Source organism: Gordionus sp. m RMFG-2023, chromosome 2, assembly GCF_954871325.1.
Source record: "Gordionus sp. m RMFG-2023 chromosome 2, tfGorSpeb1-WG-v2, whole genome shotgun sequence".
NCBI lineage: Eukaryota > Metazoa > Nematomorpha > Gordioida > Chordodea > Parachordodidae > Gordionus > Gordionus sp. m RMFG-2023.
In genome coordinates this window covers 37350680-37370928 of record NC_088776.1, presented here as the reverse complement: position 1 = coordinate 37370928, position 20249 = coordinate 37350680, and the positions used below count along the sequence as shown (strand labels likewise).

Genomic DNA, 20249 nt, shown 5'->3' with positions numbered 1-20249 from the left:
GGCGAATTAAAAATTAATTAATTACTAAATAACCATATAAATTTACCAGAATTATAAATTTTATCCACCCAATTGAATCATCGGTAAACTTTGCGATCTGTTCTCATCTAAAATATATATAATTAACTTTAAATACACATATTGTAAGTAAAATATATCTGTAAATAAGCAATGTTGATCGATAAATTGTGCGAATAGTAAATTTTATAAACCGCAATCAAAGGAAATATTAAATATCGTTAATATAAACAAGTTCATTTATATGAATCCTCAGTAGGGGCAACATTACGAATATTTTCTTGGTGTTTTACCATTACAATAAAAAATCAGATATCGTAGGTTTTTACTAACACTACTCAGTGGCATATAGATGATAAATAATGATACATTGGTGTAAAAGCAGTAGCAATATCATTATTATTCAAAAATTCATTAGAGCAAATATCTTATCTTATATAATTAATAAATTTTTGGCTTTATTTCGTGGAGAACGTTAAAAATATATATTTATGTCCAATTTATCAAGTTATATTTTAATTTAACGCAAAATATAGTACTGCAATATTTATCATTTTAGAAAGATTAAATAATATCGTTCTTTTTTCTATGTTGTCATGTAAGTTGAGAATCTGTAATAGCGATATTTTTGAATGAATGCATTCATTTAACGATAATGAACGAGGGCAATCATCCAACTTAAACTCTTTTTGAAAATGATGATGTTTGTTTTTAACACAATCAAGAGTTTTATAATAAAAATATTAATTATTTTTTAAGTACGATTGTTCAAACCAATACCAGTATTGCATTGATAATGTAAGCCAGCCCTAGTTACCAAAATGGACCTTTTATAAAAAATATAATCTTTGTCTTCGCAAACAATTAAAAAAATGCATAAATATTTGCTAAGACACTCATGTTTGTTAATATTGATTACAAAAATTTGCGAAAATATGAGTGAATATGTTCATTATAAATTGCTACTGAAGACAAAGGTATAGAAGCTAGACATTTTGATTCAAGAACCTTTTATTAGAATAATTCAAATTGCTCTAAATTGATTAAGGTTATTCAATTAAGGAAAAAATAATTTAACAAAACATGCATATGATACTTGTATAATTTGAACTAATTTAAACGTTTTGATTAGTCAATTTATGACATATAGTCAGAACTTAAAATACATAAAAAAATAAATAAATTTGTAACTTTCTGTGTGATATTCTTTCTTTGTCTTTAAAAAACGCTTAATATGATCAACGATAGTTAATTCAAAATCATCGTCTTTTAAAGTGTCATTCCTTAATAAAGATTTCAAATCCAATGAATTGTCGCCAAATATACAATTCTAATATCAAATATAATAATACATATTAATAGGTCAAAAAATATTTAGGAGGGTCAAACAAATAGAAATATTTTACCCACACCTCTCCCAGTGTATAATATTTTAATTTTAAATATATCCTTATTGGATAACATTTTTTTTATCATTCTTCAATTGATTAATATCCTTCATCGATTGAAAACTTATTTTTAAAAATAAACATTAAGTAATTTAATATGAGCATTTCGTATTGAAAATTGAATTAAATATAAATGAAAGCCACTCTGATAGAAAAAAGCCTATATTATGTAATAATAGCCATTTTTATAATAACTATTTATGGAAATGTAGGCTCTAGGCACAACAAATTATACTGTAGTTATTATACCTTAAGCTTGCCATTCGCAGTCAGCCTTAATCTGTTACAGTCACCGCAAAAATTTTGACTCATGGTCGTTATAAACCCGATAGTTCCTATAAACCCTGGTATTTTGTAAAGCTTTGGCAACACGAACAAGCAAAAATTAAAATAAAGTTAAAAAAAAATAATTAAAAGTTTTACTTCTGATTCTGTATATTTGTAGCATAGCAGTTTGGAACCGAAACCATAACTCTTAAATTTTATAGAGAATAAAATCATCCCCTTACAATAACAAAACTATTTTATATGTGTTATTTAAAATATTGTTACTTATAAATTAAAGTTTTTAGTAAAATTGTGCCATTTTTTAAAGGTATATTTTCCTTTTTCATTATCAACGAGTCAGAAAAATGACAATATGTGACTAAAGAAATTCTATAATATTAAAAAATATTATTAAGGCAAAAAATTGCTTTAATTAATTAATAACCAACCCCACCCCCTTATATGTAATTAATTTTTCCTCATTTTTAGATTCTCATCCCTTATATATTGTAATCAGAGAACATTTTTATAAACAAGTCCGACTCTGGTTTTGGGGAAAAATTTACAGCCTACCCATGATCTAAATATCCTTCGATAGAGAATGGCATGGAAAGAATATATCCTACATAATAGAAAGGATCATGGAAGGTGGAGAATAGTGAAGTGGCCTACCAGGGGAAACTAAGTACACATCATTAAACCAGAATAATTATATTTGTATAGGCCATAAAAACTTTATTTTTCATGAGCACACAAACCTTGGCGGTCTCCTTGGCTAAACTTCCTTCGTATTTGATAAGGGAAGGGTATGATAATTTGATCATATCGATCATTTGAAAGTAAGGGATGAATACGGATCTATCCCATCCATTGTCAAGGAAAGGCATGTATTCTATAAATCGAACACTTATATCCTAATCTTTTTTTAAATATCGTAAAATATTAAACATAGATATAATATAATATTTCAAAAGTCGAAAGACAAAAAAAAGGAATTATGTTTACTTTAGAATAATATATCTCAGTATAATAACCCAAATTAGTCGTCTCCTATATATAAAAATATTCTAAAAAAACCGAGGTTCTTAATTTTTGTTTTTAATTCCGAAAGCAATCTATTCAGAAAAGTAGCTTAAACAATTTTTGGTTTGTTTTAGTGGGCTTGAGCTAATTCTTTATAGAATTCTTAAAATTCTAAAAACCCATTTTTAAAAATATTTATGTTTTTAGAATTATATATTTATTCTTTGGTTTAAAATCGAACTTTGACTAGTATTTATTTCTGAGTGAAAGTAAATTTGTTCAGAATAAAGAAATAAAAATTATAGAAATTTACTCCTACAATGAGATACAACATCATATTCACAACAAATATAATACCCAAAGCAAATGTAAAAATATCCTGCTAAGTTTTGAAATTTTTAATAGTAAGATAAAGAATGAATTTAATATATTTAATTTAAATCTCAAAAAAAATATATAACTGAATTAATAAGAAATATTTTTAATAAAAATGATAAATACATAGTAGCCGCAACCGAATCATAAGATAACAATTAATTTTTAGACTAATCATATCAAAACATAAATTTATTTTTTACCTGAAAATAAAAAATTTATTGTTGATGAAAGTGTTGAGAATTTATAAAATCAAAGAAGATATCATTACATTTAGTGTTAAAACGGCAGGATTAGATTTCAGCCAGAATAATATTACATAAGCGATTTGGCAATAAGCTATATATGCAGTGTTAAAGTAGCGTGATATTTAAAAAATAGCGATAGCGGTAGCCTGCTACTAATTTATATTTTATATAAAAATACAATAATAATTATGAAAATATATTTATAATTAATTCTAAAATAACCTTTTTATTTAGTTTTGAACTTGATAAAAATATCTGCATTATAAATCTAGTTTTCAAAATAATTAAAAATTTTAAATGTCGACGATAGATTGATATTGAAGAAAATTTTGGTAAAAATCATATCGACAAAGTAATTTCACTGGAAAATGATGATAATATGGAATTTCCTTTTCCTATATTCGCAAAATATTTTTTAAAAAAAATTAGCACAGGGTATAAATTTTATTGTCGGAAAGTTTTATCATCAAACAAGATTTAAAAGTAATATATTCAACAAATTTAATATCAATGTGTAGCCCAATCCTTAATCTTTAAAATAAAATTTGAATTAAAGATGTATCTACAATAGATTTTGAGCTATGTGAAATTTTATTTTCTGGCCAAGTCAAAACAAGGTATAATTCAGCTGGCCATAAGATAAATCAAGAATTACATTAAATAATTAATAATAACATTTCATTTTAATCAGACTCATCTATTTAATAATATTTTATAAATTATTATCTGAATGTTAAACATTAACCACTCATCTATCTAAATATTTATAAATATTATCAAAACAAAAAATACTTATTTCAATCCATTCACATTTAAACAATTTTGAGAGAAATTGGTTCAATAGATAAAAAGTTAAAGGGTGATAGCTTGACCAGTTGGCAAACCTGGCCATCTACTTATCCGTTACATAATTTTTATTCTGACTATAACTATTATAATTTTGGACTGACCCTAGCCAGATCAAAAATGCCATCTACTATGGATAATTTTTTTGAAATAAATAATATTACAATTGAAAATTCTTTAGATACATGATCTGGAAATACTAAAAAGAATATTTTTGATGATTTTCTTATATAAAAAATATGTATATTAAATTTAATACTGCAATGCTAGTGTTGAACGATTAATTAGTCATAGCTTACCGGCCCGATCCCGAACGAAATTTTTATTTATTTGTCCTGAAAAGTCCGACCCAGATTATTTGACCACCTGGCCTGGTCCAAATTTATTTAAATATTAAAAAATATTAGCGTCTTTTTTCTGGCGAGAATTTTAAAATGTATCAATTTTATTTGACAAAATGTAATGATATCATATTTAAACATTTAAGCCCAACCCGATCTTTTTAAAAAAAATATTAGGCTCCAACCAGCCCAAACTGTTATTATTTTAAAAAATAGACCCGTTGCACATCTTTAATGAAAATGTTATAATTATTGAGATGAAATAAAAAATAAATAAATTATATATATTTGATTAGTCATATTATTTATTTGTGGAAATAGGTAAAAAAATATTATAAAATAGCGTAAAAATGTGATACATTTTTGAATACGCTAGCAGTAGCGATAGCGTGCTACTTTTAAAAGTACTTTTAACAACACTGTATCTATGTAATTTATATTAGATCTTGATCTCCCTAAAAATTAAATTTTTATATAAAAACTTGTATTATAAACTATTTTAATTAAATCGCAATTATTTAAAACGAATCTCATTTTAATTAATAAATAATTTATATCCAAAATTAATGGAAGACCGAGCGTTTGAGCATTTAAAATAAAATAATTTTATTTTAGAAGTCCTAAAACCTTTTAAAAATAGAATGGAACTTTTAAATGAAAAAGAGATCATTAGAGATTATGTAAATAAACTAGAATGAATTTAAAAAATCTTACAATAATTTTTGGTCAATTTGAAAATACTGAAATCTTTCAAATAAAGATTTTTTTTCAAACTCTGAAAAAATTAAAAGAATCATGTATGAAATCGAGATACAACTTCAACGATGTGGTCGAGATGTTAAGATTTTAATTACAAATTAAAAGAATCATGTATGAAATCGAGATACAACTTCAACGATGTGGTCGAGATGTTAAGATTTTAATTACAAATGCAGATTTTGAAAAACCCGATTAACTTTCTATTTTAACTGATAGGCATGTTTCCTCTATCTGAACATAACAAAAAAAATTTATTACTGGCTTTCCCAGGCCCCCGACCCTAAACATTAGTTCTCTTCCCCCACAATCTTTGATGATAAGACTAAAGTTATAATGTGTTGCGACCATAACTTCTACTGAATTCATTTTCTAGCAAATCACGTCATAAATTCCCCTCAAATCATTAAACGAATGGCTGTTTAGAGAGAAATATTAAAATTTTGTCCCATCCCGTTATTTCGCGAGGACGTATCAGAATAAGATCAATAAAGAATTAGAATCATTACAAATTTTAATTAGTTATTTATAGAAAACTGCATGAAATGATAAATAAATCACCATCCAAAATAATTTTTGGGAGAAATATTCAGATGTGCGCCACTGAAAGTATCAATATCGGGCCAATATAATCAATTTTAACTGATATTAGTGACAAATACCCAAAAACAATAATTAACCTTCATCAATTAAAAAAATTTTTTAGCCTACCCTACATCCATCAATTTATAAAAAAATAAATAAACAATACATACATATAAAAAAGAAAGAAAATATACTGTTAATGTTTTATCCTATTTTTTTAATTTTAAATCTAATTAATATTATACAGTAGGGATGTGCCGATATTTCACCCATTTTAAAATATCGGTTATTGGCAAATATTATAAAATTTTCCGATCCGATCAGATATAAAATGGCGCTTTTAACAAAATTTAAAAAAAGTTATATCTAAAAAACCATTTATTTTTATAAATAAAATCGAAATATATTTTTATGTTTAATTATTTTAATAGTAATAATTAGTTAATAAACATTCTGCAATATAGTTATTTTTTTCGCATTCTGTTTAAAAAAGTGTTCATTAATCTCTTCAGTATCTGTTTTTAGTGATGCTAGTGATATTAACAGTCCCCATCACCGCAGACATATCTCTGATATCATGAAAATTTTGGCATTTCTAAAAAGAAATCTTGATATATTAATTTTAAATATTAATTTCAAATTTCATAATATATTTTTTTATTACTAATTATGTAAATAGATTAATGTTATTACTTATTATATAAATAATAGCAATTGAATTGAATATAAAGTATAACTGACCATTATAATATATTTAAATGACATGTTATGGTATAGTAAAATTATAGATGTTGTATTAATAAAAAGTATATTAAAAATTAAAACAGGTATCTTTGCAGAATACAAAATTAGATATGATATCGGATCGGTTATCGGCCGATATCAATTCAATATCTGAAATATCGGATCGGATCGGCCTCCAAAAAGTGGTATCGGTACACCCCTATTATACAGGCTAAGATATGATTTTTGTAATAAACAATTTTAAAAAAATAAGACAATGTGTGTTTATTTGCACTTACAAAATAAATGACGATTCGTATATAATATATAACAAAACAGATGTAAAAATTATATATTAAAATTTTAACCATATTGATATAAAATTTGATGTAAATTTTATATCTGTTTTATTATATAATATACGAATCGTAATTAAGTAATATGCAAAAATATAAACACACATTGTCTTATTTTTTTAAATGTGTATTATAAAAATCACATCTTAACCCTGTATAAATTTTAGAAATTAATTATAAAAAATAAATGATATTGATGATATATCCCCCCCCCCCCAAATAAATATTATATTATTATTTTTGGTAACGGCTAAAAAGTGATATTGGTACATCTGAAAATATTAGAACCGTTATTCCTTGAGAATAAATTCAAGAGATGTTGTGATCGCATAAACATTTACGACATTTTGCAAAGAAAAATTTGGAAATAAATAAGCGTGTGTGTGAAGGGGATTAATGGTAGGAGTTGCGTGACTGGGAAAATCATTGATAGAAAAGATTCATATTGTCATATTTAGGTAAAGAATAAAATTATGAGAAAAACATGTCAATCAGTTCATGAAGATAGTTTTCAGTCGATTTTAATAACCTAGGCCAACTACACAATAGAAGATTCGGAGGTACATTAATAAAGAGGATCAAGTTTGAAAATCTTCAAGAGACCTAACCCACAGGAGTTATAGTCCGATTAAAGGGGATAGATAAATAAAAACTTATGTTCGAATTAACTTAACTTAACAACACTACCTCACATATTATGTAGAGTTTAATACCTGAGCCGAAACCTGGATAAATCTATAAAGCACAACCCATTTAAAAATTTCCATGAACCAGTTTTAAGAAAAGGGCAATAAATTATATATATATTGTTTTAAAATGTCATGTGTGACTCATTTTATGGGGTTTATATATTTATTTATTGTATTTTTAAAAAAATTAAATAACAGAATTTGGAACCATATGTAGAACCGAGTAAAATATTTGAATCGGAATCTATTTGTAAAAAAAATATTTAGAACTGAAACCAGAACTCTAGTCCAGGTTATAAACTCTGATTATGTATAATAATTTATTAATCATGTAAATACTAATTTTCATATTATATTTAGTTTATTTGCTTTTATATGTTAAGTTTTATATCTGATTTTTATGATCGTTGAGAATTATTTGATAAAATGAATATTTTTGATAAAAGATGATATTAGAATATGTTTATTCATCATCTATAAATTGGTTAAAAAAATATATATTCTTAATTTAAAATTTATTTATTCATTTTCTAAAGACAACATTCTATTCAGAAAGCAATTCAGTTTAAAAAAAAGGACGGCAAGGACACAGCAGAAAAGTTTTCTTTTTATTTAAAAAACAAATTTGTTAGATTCTGTAGCACTTTAGAGTGTCAAGTCAAATAACAATATCCAGTTTTTCAAAATTTTATACAACTTTATAAAAATATAATTTAAAACCATATCTATTTCATACTTACGTGATATTTGGTCAAATTCACAAAATCGATTATCTCAGTTTCATTGAAGTCTTTCATGATTACGCAATTAATCTGTTGATGTTATAAATATACAAAATAATATCATAATTTATATCAGAGACCAGCAGAGGTACCATTTGCATGGCCAGGCCCAGGTTTTATATATTCAGGCTCCCGAATTTTTCAAATTTTCAGGCCCGGCCTTAATATTATATCAATTTTCAATTTAGAGCAAGCCTGGGTATATAAAGATTAAAATACGGCCTAGCGCTGTCAACGTTACTTAAAAAATAATGTATTACATTTCATGTAAAAGTATTTTCCTAAATTATGAATAAAATATAGGATATAAAAATCTCTAAGGCTATATATAATTATAACTTGTTTTTTAAAAAAATACTTTGATAACCGGAAAATCTTTATTTTGAACGCAGGATAACATCGTATTATAAACTTTTTCGAAACGTTCGGTTGAGTTAAGTGTATGAATAGTTTTGGTTGTTTTGACCTTCAATTTTTGACCTTTTTAAAATAAAATATTAATTGGATAACTTAGCTATATAAACAAAATTTTTCGTTTGAATCTTTTCCTTTAAAACTCTTGCATTGTTTTTTTTTATTATATACTGTTATTTATATAACAAACTTATACTTCTTTGATTGAACCTTTTCCATTTTTTGGAATGGGGCACTTTTATTATTTATCTACCAGTAATATAGGAAAACTTATCAGGGTCTAGCGTGTCTAAGCTGATGTTTAGATTTGTAAGCCCCGCCTCCTTTAAATCACCTACCTTTTGGTCTAAATAGTATCCATTTGTTGTCAATCCCACTATTTTTATTCCGGTGTGTTTTGTTATGTGGTCTGTAAGAAAAAAAATAGTTAATTTTTAATATTATAATGAAAAAAAATGATCACTCAAAACTTAATTTTAAACTGATAGGTAAGAATATATCGATATTTTTCTATCGGATCGAACCAATTTTTGTCTTTTTATAAATATCGGTTATCGGCCAATATTATTAAATTTTTCGATCCGATAAAATGCCATTTTAGATGAATTTTCTTAAATAATTGAAGTGATAGTTTATTTTTTAAAGATAAATCATTGTTGATTTGCATGACAATTTTATGTCCATTTAAAGGTTTAAAATTTAGTTTTCAAAATAACTAGGTGCACATTTTTTTCCTAATGTTTGCTTATGTTTTTTTAATAATTCTATAATTAGTGGGGTTGCTTAATTTTATCAAAAAATAAGCCAATAATGTATAAAAAGTATATATGAACGTTTTAAAAGATTTTTTTAAGTTTCAAAACCATGTTAAGGCATTGTAATTGATTTATGAATAATATCATGGATATTGATTTTAAAAAAATCTTTTTTAATCAATAAGAATAAAAAAAAATTTTTTAAATATACATATTACTTTTAAATCAATATTTTGCCTAAAAAAGGCTCTCTCTTTATTGTATTGAAATACAAACGTTTATATATAGCGCCATTTATAGTTTTTTATAAATTAATTATGATATTTTCGAAGGAAATTATGCAATCGAGCAGTATGAAAAAAATTAGATTGAGAATTAAATTTTAAGGTTTCAACTGAACATAAGATTACAATGTATCCAAATTAGAGGTCTGCATTGGGCGGGTTTTGAACCATAAGCCTGACCATTCAATGTTTTAAAAACAATTTAACCCGCCCGCCCATAGTTTTCAATAAAAATATACCTGCCCGCTTGCCCATTAGTCTAAAATTTTTTACCAGCCCACCCATTATTTATAAAAAAATCTTTAACCCAAGCCTGCTGTTATAAAATTTACTTATGGCAATTCTTTCAATTTTTTAAGCATCTAATAAAAAAAAATATCAGCATTAACCTCTACAAAAAGTTTTTAGGAAATTACTATATCATAAAAAATATTCAATTTAAATTATGGATAATTTATTTAATCAAATAAAATATTTATGAAAATAATATAAAATTGATATTATATGTAATTAATAATGCAAAAATAATAATGAATCGACATTTTCTGGATTCAAACACGTTCTTCTTTGTTCCATAAACCTTCCAGCAATGGTAAATCCTCGTTCAGATGAAACACTAGTTGCAGGAATTGCCACTATTTTTCTAGCTAATCTTGATAGCTTTAGCAATTCTCTTTCTTGTCGTTTCCTCCAAAGTAGTTTTAAATATACAAAAAAGTTTATTTATTCTAAAGAAAAAAGTTTTTATGATACCAAAAAAACATTTTAATTTTTAATATCCAAAAGAGTTCATAGGATCAATTTTTTAATAATATTTACATAAATGATGTTTATTTTTTTTATCCCGCCCGCCCATTGTTTAAATTTCTTAAACCGCCCACCCACCCGCCCAGAGTTTAAAATTTTTTAACCCGCTCCCGCTGCCCATTCTTAAAAATTTTACTTAGATGGGCTAGCGGGCCGAAACCCCGCCCAATGCAGACCTCTAACCCAAATGCTTCATTTTTATTTTTTCCCCATATAAAATTTAAGCAAATTAATTTAGTTTTTAATTACATCGACAAAGGGTAAAAAAAAATAATGGTCGATTTTTGTAACCTAATGGGCTAAAATTTTGTTTTGATCTATATAAAATTTCATCGAAATTGAAAAGGGTTGGTAGAAAATTTCAATTTTCTTTCTCATTTAATTGTAATTTTTTTCCAGGTTGTACAACTCAACCCATGGTGCGATTTTAATAATTTTTATTATATCTATAAGAAAAATCCTATTATGCGTGGAGGCCTGATTTTAATATTAATTAAGTGTTTAACAGTTAAAAAAAATTGTAATTATAATTTTATTAAATGAAATTTATTTAAAAAAAATAAGAATTCGATTTTTTTTAAAAAAATGTTCGATTTAAAATGGACTTTTTCGAAAACACTGTAAAATAGGGTTGAGATATTAGAAATTTTGACATTTTTTAAATAATTCTTATCTAATAAATGTTCGAATTGAATAAGGATATTTATTTTTAAATGTTGCGTACAAATTTTGTGCACTCATAATGTAAGTTTCTGTTCGAAAACAAAGAAAAATATGATAGAATGTATATTTAATATAATTGTCAATATCTTCATAAAACTCATAATAAACCGATTATACGGATAGTATCCTTTCTCATTAGGGGTTCTCCTCCAGTCAGTCTAATTTTTTTGATATCTCCGTGACGTTCAAAAATATCTATTAATTTTAGGATCTCTTGGTAACCCAATAATTGAGACATTGGTGTTGCGATAAATTTTGATGTTTGCGGATAGCAGTATTTACCTTTGTAAATATATAAATTTAATTTCGAAGAATCAAACTTATAAAATCTACTAGTAAGATCAGGGTTGGGCAAATTTTCAAACAAACGTATTCAAATATAAAAATCAGAGTTGTTAAGTAGCGGGCGCTATAGGAGTGCCGCAAAATATTTTCAATTTTAAAAATGCGGAGCGGGGGCTAGCTCCTTTTAGGGCTGGAGTGGAAGAGCGCAGCTCCAATGCTCCTTTAAATTTAATGTATAAATAAAATTATTTTTTAAATATTAAAAATATTTGTTAATTAAAATTCAATAAAAATGAAATTTTATTTTATTTTATTTAAATTTCATTATTAAATATTTAGCCGAGTTTTATATTGATTTTTCATCTAATCATTTTAAATATTAAACATCAAGTTTTTCCTTTTTATATTGAAAATTTTTTGGAAAATATTGTAGGTCATATTAATATTTATTTCATAGATATATAATAAAAAATAGTTTTAGATATTATGGATTTAGAGATCATAGATGAAGAAATCGAATTTCCATTTCCATCATACAAAAAATGTTTTAAACTTCTAAAAGATGTTGATCCAAATGATCAAACAAATTTAAGGGCAAAATGCCTTTTGTGTTTAAATAAAACTATTTAATTTTCAAAAGTGAGCAGCTTCAATCTAAAAAAGCATCTAAATTTAAAAAATCTTTCTTTTAAATACAAAATGATTTGAAAGATTTTTTTGGATTCCATGAAATTAATCACCAGGAAGGTAATATATTGGACAAACATTTTTTAAATATTGATACCAAAATTACTATTTTTAAATTCCCTGAATTCAAAAATATCTTTATAAAATACAATACCCAGCTTTCCTCTATAGCTCCTGTGGAGCTATAAATTTAGTATTGCAAAAGAGGTCTTAGGGTATAGGCGTGGATGTTTGTTAGATTCTAATTTTGAAAATTTATTACTTTTAAAAGCTAATAAAAGGTTATAAATATTTTGATGAATCATTTAATATATATAAAAATATGATTTTGTTTCGTATACCTTCTAAAAAAATGAAAATCAAAGGAGCGGTTATGGAGTATGAAAATAAATTACAATATGCTAATTTCTTTACAAAATAATATTAAATATATAAATAAAATATTGAGTATATAAAAAATTAAGGGAGTTATTTATGATTGATATTATTCAATTACAAAATTGATTTATAAAACTGCCGTTATAGAAACAAATAGTCATAAATAAGTATAAGAGCCTTATTTGACCCTGTGAAAAATTGGATAGAGTATTAAAAGGTTCGGGCCGGACTTTTCATATTAAATGAAGGAGGGGGGAAATTGGTAAAAAAAATTATCTGGCCTGGACGGGTGGGACAAGCATCTAAATAACGGGAGGGCCATGCAACTTGTGCAAAAAATCTTAACGGGCTAAAAATAAACTAATCAAAAAATATCGCAGATCTTTGATTTAATACAAATATTTGAAGAATAATTTTTATATCACCAGTGACAATTTTATTTATGTATATAATCAACTAAAAATTGTGTAAATAATAATATCGTATAGAAAAATTTACAGGTATTTTTATTTTAGAATTATATCACAGAATTATAGAACAAACATATGAAAAACACTTTCAATTAATTCATTGGGCTTTTATTTTACTATTGATAAAGGAAGATATTTTGAAGTAGCTTACACATAATATCGTTCAAATCGAACCTGAACCGAACCGCTAAAATGCCTCTGAACCGGTTCAAGCTTCATGATTTTATGCTTATAAAATAATATGTAAGTTATTATTAGTATATTGAAAAAAATTCAATTATATTCTAATTATTTTAAAGATTATCATCAATCACGTTTGATTGATAAGTGTCGGTCATAATTTTTGTAAACTTTAGTAAATTGTCATTTAACAACATTTTCCTCTAAGCTTATAAATTATAATGCTTAGAGAAAAATTAAATCCAAAATAATATTATAAATCACATATCAAATCTGATATCATATTGGCAGTGCCGGCTACCAGAGTTAGTGTTGACTATGGAAAGATGTTTTTCAACAATTTTTATACTATCTCCTTATAGATGTAATTTGAGTGGGACGAATTTTGAAAATATATTAATTGTGTGGCTAAATAAAAAAAAATTTTAATAAAAAAAAGTAAAATATTGTTCATATTAAAATTAATCATTGATATTTATTTTTATATTTATAAATTAAATTTTATTTTATAATGTGCAATTAATAAAAATTGTAGGTTTTATATGTGTTTTAAATTAATGATAAAATAAAAAAATATTTTCTCTATACATAATTCGAATGTAGCTTTGAATACAAAAGTGTTCAAACCGGTTTTTAGTGGTTCGAACTGAACCGATATTTTAATTTTTACGAACCGAACCTGAACCTTGAATCGTTATTTTTATCCAAACCTGAACCCGAACCGATATTCGTTTCGGTTTGGATCCCTGGTTAAAATACATGTAGGGAATGTGGAGGATTTTCCAGATACTCTGCTAAAGACATCTTAACATGATAATCATAACTTGGTTTGAATAGAATCTAAATCTTCTAGATCTATCATCATCTTTAAAAAAAATTATTTTTTCGGTTTCACTTTGAGAATGAACGTTTTAAATACAAGTAGATAATACTATCCAACCTAGAAAAATGTAAATTTAAAATAATATTAAGTTTAAAAAAAAAATCAAGTTAATTATGTTAAACACTAATTAAATAATGTAACTGATAAAATATAATTATTTAATTTGATAGATGGCGTTAAATACTTTTCTAGTTATTATGTGCTTTTGTTAAGTGATTGATTGAAAATATTTTGCATAACTCATATTTATATAATCCTGGATATTAATATGCTATGGTCAAATGTATTTTCTATGTCATTTCAAAAATATTAATTAGATTAAAAAGTAAAAGGTAAACAGATAAACTAATATAGCAGTTAAATATTGTTAATATTAGTAGGATGCTATTTTAGACTTTCTTTCGCATCAATAGTTGATTCATATTCCTTATAAAAAATTAATTAGATTTTACAGTAGAGGATGAAAATAAAGATAAGGAATTGAAAAATTTTTGCTTCGAAATATTAATCTACTTCAGCTATTTTATCGCCTAATTTAATCAAGATAACAAACTACCAGTTTATGAAATACATTTGAAAAAAATCTTAAAATTTATTTAGAAAGTTTTTAAAAAAAAAAATTGATTTCATATGGAAAGATTTTTTTATGTATGCAAATTACAAGATATTTACTAATAAAAGTTTTTTACAAAAAATATTTGACATTTTTAGGTAAGATTTGTCAGAAATCTTTTTTAAAATAAAAAATTTTTGAACTTATTTTTAAAAACTCTGCTGAAATATCTTAAGAAATGAAAATACTGTTAACAATTATTCACAGAAGAATTGAATTTTTTTTTCATAGCTTTAATATTTCTGATTAGATATTATATGAGGATCGGATCTAATAGTTAGCCAGTGTGGTATCTATCAGAGCGAATAAAAATAATCGTAGAAATATTTTTTTCGAGCGCCAAGCTAAAATAGAATAATTTCTAGCTTATTTTTTTGTTTTTTTTCCAGCCTCACACGAAAGATGTTTCTCTATTTCAAAAATTTATAAAATGATCCAAAATAATTAAAATTTGTTGTTTTAAAAACATGATTATGACATTTGATTAAAATGTAAGATATCGGAGGAAAGGATAGCTGTCCTACATTTAAGTATTGCTTATAAACCTGCTATTAAATCGATTGTTTTAAAAACAATAATGAATTTTATTTGTAATTCTTTTGTATATGTTAGCGTCAATGTGTTATTTTCGGCAATGTACACATTGCCTGATTATTTTAGGCAATGTGTTACGATGGTAGGCAGGGTGAATTAGTTATTTAGGCAATGTATTATTTTTGTAATATTATATTATTAATAATTTTTTAAGATTATTATTTTACTTAATTTATAATTTTTTTTAGATAATATAATTTGTTTTAAATATAATATTTTTATAAAATGATTTTTGATCGCTAATTTTTAATATTTTTTAATATTATTTTTTACGTATTTTTTCCTGATTTATCTTTTGATCGCTAATTTTTAATATTATTTTTACGTATTTTTTTCTGATATATCTTTTGATCGCTAATTTTTTAAGTAAAAATATAAACATGATATATAAAAATTTGGTATCCCGTCTTTACAGAGAATCTTTTATAGAGAATGCAAATATAGAGAAACCTTTAGAGAGAAAACAATTGTAGAGAATGTCGTTTATAAAGAATATCGTTTATAGAGAATGATTTTATAGAGAATTTATTTTATAGAGAAACTTTTAAAGAGAAAACAATTATAGAGAATGTCGTTTATAGAGAATCTCATTTATAGAGAATGATTTTGTAGAGAATCTCGTTTACAGAGAATGATTTTGTAGAGAATCTCGTTTATAGAGAATGATTTTATAGAGAATTTATTTTATAGAGAAACTTTTAAAGAGAAAACAATTATAGAGAATGTCGTTTATAGAGAATCTCATTTACAGAGAATGATTTTATAGAGAATCTCTTTTATAGAGAATGATTTTATAGATAATATTTTTGCAGAGAATTGTTTTACAGAGAATTATTTTACAGAGAATTATTTTACAGAGAATTATTTTACAGAGAATTGTTTTAGTGCGAATTATTTTATAGGGAAGGATTAATAATTTTATATTGAAGAATTTTACAGAGAATGATTTTATAGAAAATGAATTATTTTAGAAATAAATTTTCTCAAATATGACCATTTACCGTCTAATTCTTTTTTTTGGCACTTATTAAATCAGATTTAATCTAATATAATTTATTAAAAATATATTTAAGGATATTTATTTGGAAAATCTACTCAATAAGAAGCTAAGGATATTTAATCTGGAAAATCTACTCAATAAGAGGCTAAGGATATTTAATCTGGAAAATCTACTCAATAAGAGGCTTTGAGTTTTTTTTTAATTACAATGTAGAATATTTTATTATTATATATATTTGATGCGAAATATCAAATACATTTAGAAAAGGAAAACATCAAGCTTAAGAAAAATTTCCAAAAAAGCAATGTCCTACACCATCACTTGGAAAGCAATAAGATAAGTTAGAAAAATTAAGTTATTCACAAAAATAAATAATTACTAAGTTAGTAATAATCTTAATAACTTAATATTTTATTGCATAAATTCTTTATTCAAATTTTTTCGATCAAATAAAATTAATTCAAAATAGTTCCATAATCCAAAATATATAATTTTTATTCATAACAAATGCATATATACATTATAAATATAAATTTAATTATATAATTTAAAAATATAATTTAAACATTTAAATTATTATTGTGAGACAATGCCCTTAGGTAATCTAACATGGGCCTTGAATAGTAATCTTCGACTATTCTATATACCCGTTGAGCTCTTTCCCGATATTGTTTCTTTGAGAGTGGAGCCAATAGTCCCAAAGAATATTGCTCTAATTTATAGCAATTAAGGCTATCTTCATCTTTGAGAGCTAAAAATTAAATAAGATTTTTAAAATATTTTAATATAATATATATTTCATACTTTTGATAAATTTCCAAATGGTTGGATGATGGGAACTTATATGGGAAGAAAAACTCCGGTGCCAACCTTCTACTGCATTGTTGGTATTTGGAGCTCGCAACAGAGTGGAATCATAGCAATTCCATAATGAAATACTAAACAATGGGGATCTCATTGCTATCATTTTGCCTATCCATGTCTCCTCGAAGTATTCTATCAAAGGTTGGAGAATATCCCGCCTTTCTTGATAGAATTCGGAACCAACCAGCACCTCGAATCCATGGATTATGTCATCCACTGGCACATATGCCAGTGATAATAACATCTTAATTTGTAAAGCAAAATTAGGCTCTGTCATATATGACATACAAATTATTGAATTTTTTTGAACGGCGCGCCATATGCATTGAGACATGTGGAAGAAACATCCACGGTTATCAGCCAACGGAAAAGATTGGTTGAAAGCTGATATGGCTGCCAATTCAAAGTCTGTCATTATAGACCTAGGATCAAGATGAATTTCGAAATTTTTAATTTTTTCGAAAATATTTAAATAATCTTGATGGCGACGCGACGCCATAAGGATATAAACGGCAGGAATAATCGTGTCGTATTTCATCCCATGGATGGTATAGATTTGTTGAAAGAGTGGAGGGCATGTTTTGAAGGTGCCATCTGCGTACCATTTGTCGCACGTTGATAGGAACTGTATATTTTTCACTGTTGAAAATATTAGGCATCGATGATCATGGTGACCGCTATCATATAATAAAAATTGTTGCCCGTTATTATTTATTTGATATTCAATAGGGATTATTAGGTCAATTAAATTAACAGGAACAGTAGGCGCCCTTCCTACTAGGCGTCGTTTTCTTTGAATTGTTCTTTTGATTAAGGAACAACTTGGCATTCTCCCCATAGCTGCTGTAGATATTATTATATTATTGGGTAGAGTTTGCGAGGTAGTTGCCTTTTCCTTTATTTGATTTATTTCTTTCCTTGCTTCAATTTCGGCAATGTCTGGAACATGATTATGCATTTGATTATGAAATATAACTCCAGATTTTGTCCTTGCCCTTCCATTGCACTCCTCCAAGTGGAATTTAACACAACGCCAATAACTTGTATAATAAGCTTTTCTCGTTGAAATATAAATGATTCAAAAATTAGTAATTGATTGTTTTGACTGCTTAAAATAAATTCAGCCATTAAAATTTATAAGTTCTTTAAAAAAAATTTAGATTTCAAAATTAATGATAATTTTTCTTAAATCCTATTATATATAAAATAAAACTTAAATAATTGTAAGTTTAAACTTTTATTATAATTTTTATTTATTTGTATTTTCATAGAGCAAATTTCAATCAAATATAAAAATTTTTTATTTCCATTTTATTTTTAGATTTTTTTTTCTCAACAAGAATTATATTTGTCCATATTTTCTATGTTTTATATTTTTACATAAAAAAAAACAAGACAGACGCCGTCATATAAATTCTCGGAACCCTTGAATAAAAAAATAGTAAAAAATAATCTTAAAAAAAATTATTCACGTTCCTGATTTGCAATTTCTTATGAATAATTATGATAATATTTTTAAGTTTCCTGTTGTTATTTTTTTTAAAATACGCTGAACAATTAGAAGTAGTAATGTTAAAATTATGAAAATATTTCCTTCTTTATCGCCTCTTATTGAGTAGATTTTCCAGATTAAATATCCTTAGCCTCTTATTGAGTAGATTTTCCAGATTAAATATCCTTAGCCTCTTATTGAGTAGATTTTCCAAAACTTTTATTATAATTTTTATTTATTTGTATTTTCATAGAGCAAATCTCAATCAAATATAAATTTTTTTTTATTTCCATTTTATTTTTAGATTTTTTTTTCTGAACAAGAATTATATTTGTCCATATTTTCTATGTTTTATATTTTTACATAAAAAAAACAAGACAGATGCCGTCATATAAATTCTCGGAACCCTTGAATAAAAAAAAGGAAAAAATAATCTTAAAAAAAATTATTCACGTTCCTGATTTGTAATTGCTTATGAATAATTATGATAATATTTTTAAGTTTCCTGTTGTTATTTTTTTTTAAAATACGCTGAACAATTAGAAGTAGTGATGTTAAAATTATGAAAATATTCCCTTCTTTATCGCCTCTTATTGAGTAGATTTTCCAGATTTAATATCCTTAGCCTCTAATTGAGTAGATTTTCCAGATTAAATATCCTTAGCCTCTTATTGAGTAGATTTTCCAAATAAATATCCTTAAATATATTTTTAATAGAAAGAGCTCAACGGGTGTATAGAATAGTCGAAGATTACTATTCAAGGCCCATGTTAGATTACCTAAGGGCATTGTCTCACAATATTAATTTAAATGTTTAAATTATATTTTTAAATTATATAATTAAATTTATATTTATATACAATGTATATATGCATTAGTTTCTATTAGTGCTTTGCTTTAACTAGTAGAGTAGCAATTTTTAAAAAAAACTATTAGCAACAAAGCCAGCCTTACGCCAATTTTTTTAGAAAATTTTGTCAATATTTAGTTGCTTTGTGCATTATTTTAATCTGCATGGCCCGGCCCCGATTTTTTAAAAATATAATATATATTTTTGCCTAGAAAATAATGGTGATTTAAAATATTTGGTTTTAAAATATATGGCCTGGCCCGGGTTTTTAAAAAAAAAGCTTTTTTGACCCGGCCCGTGCATTTAAAAAAATAAAATTTTAGGCTCGGCCCGGGTATATTTTAAAAAAATTAAAATACAGCCCAGTCCGTGTATCCGGGCCGGATTTAAAGGGCCTGTAGGTCTCTGATTTATAGTGCTCGTTTCTAATTTCCCTGATAAATCTGATTTTACCAAATCTATTCCGAAGAGAATCTACCCTGGGAATTTCATACGATTTCGCCAAAATTTTTT

At 25.3% G+C, this 20249-nt stretch overlaps 1 protein-coding gene across 1 annotated transcript in view; it reads right to left on the bottom strand.

The window, feature by feature from the left end:
• Positions 1-20249, bottom strand: part of LOC135925572 (molybdenum cofactor biosynthesis protein 1-like) — a 29735-nt gene that overhangs the window by 303 nt on the left and 9183 nt on the right. Inside the window, exons 2-10 of the mRNA XM_065460969.1 lie at positions 11549-11722; positions 9125-9280; positions 8816-8937; positions 8416-8487; positions 2492-2647; positions 1890-1940; positions 1716-1826; positions 1210-1348; positions 47-107 (exon numbers count right to left, since the gene is read on the bottom strand). Coding sequence (XP_065317041.1) covers positions 61-107; positions 1210-1348; positions 1716-1826; positions 1890-1940; positions 2492-2647; positions 8416-8487; positions 8816-8937; positions 9125-9280; positions 11549-11678 — 984 coding nt within the window. The 5' untranslated portion in view covers positions 11679-11722 and the 3' untranslated portion in view covers positions 47-60. The remainder of the gene's footprint in view (positions 1-46; positions 108-1209; positions 1349-1715; positions 1827-1889; positions 1941-2491; positions 2648-8415; positions 8488-8815; positions 8938-9124; positions 9281-11548; positions 11723-20249) is intronic.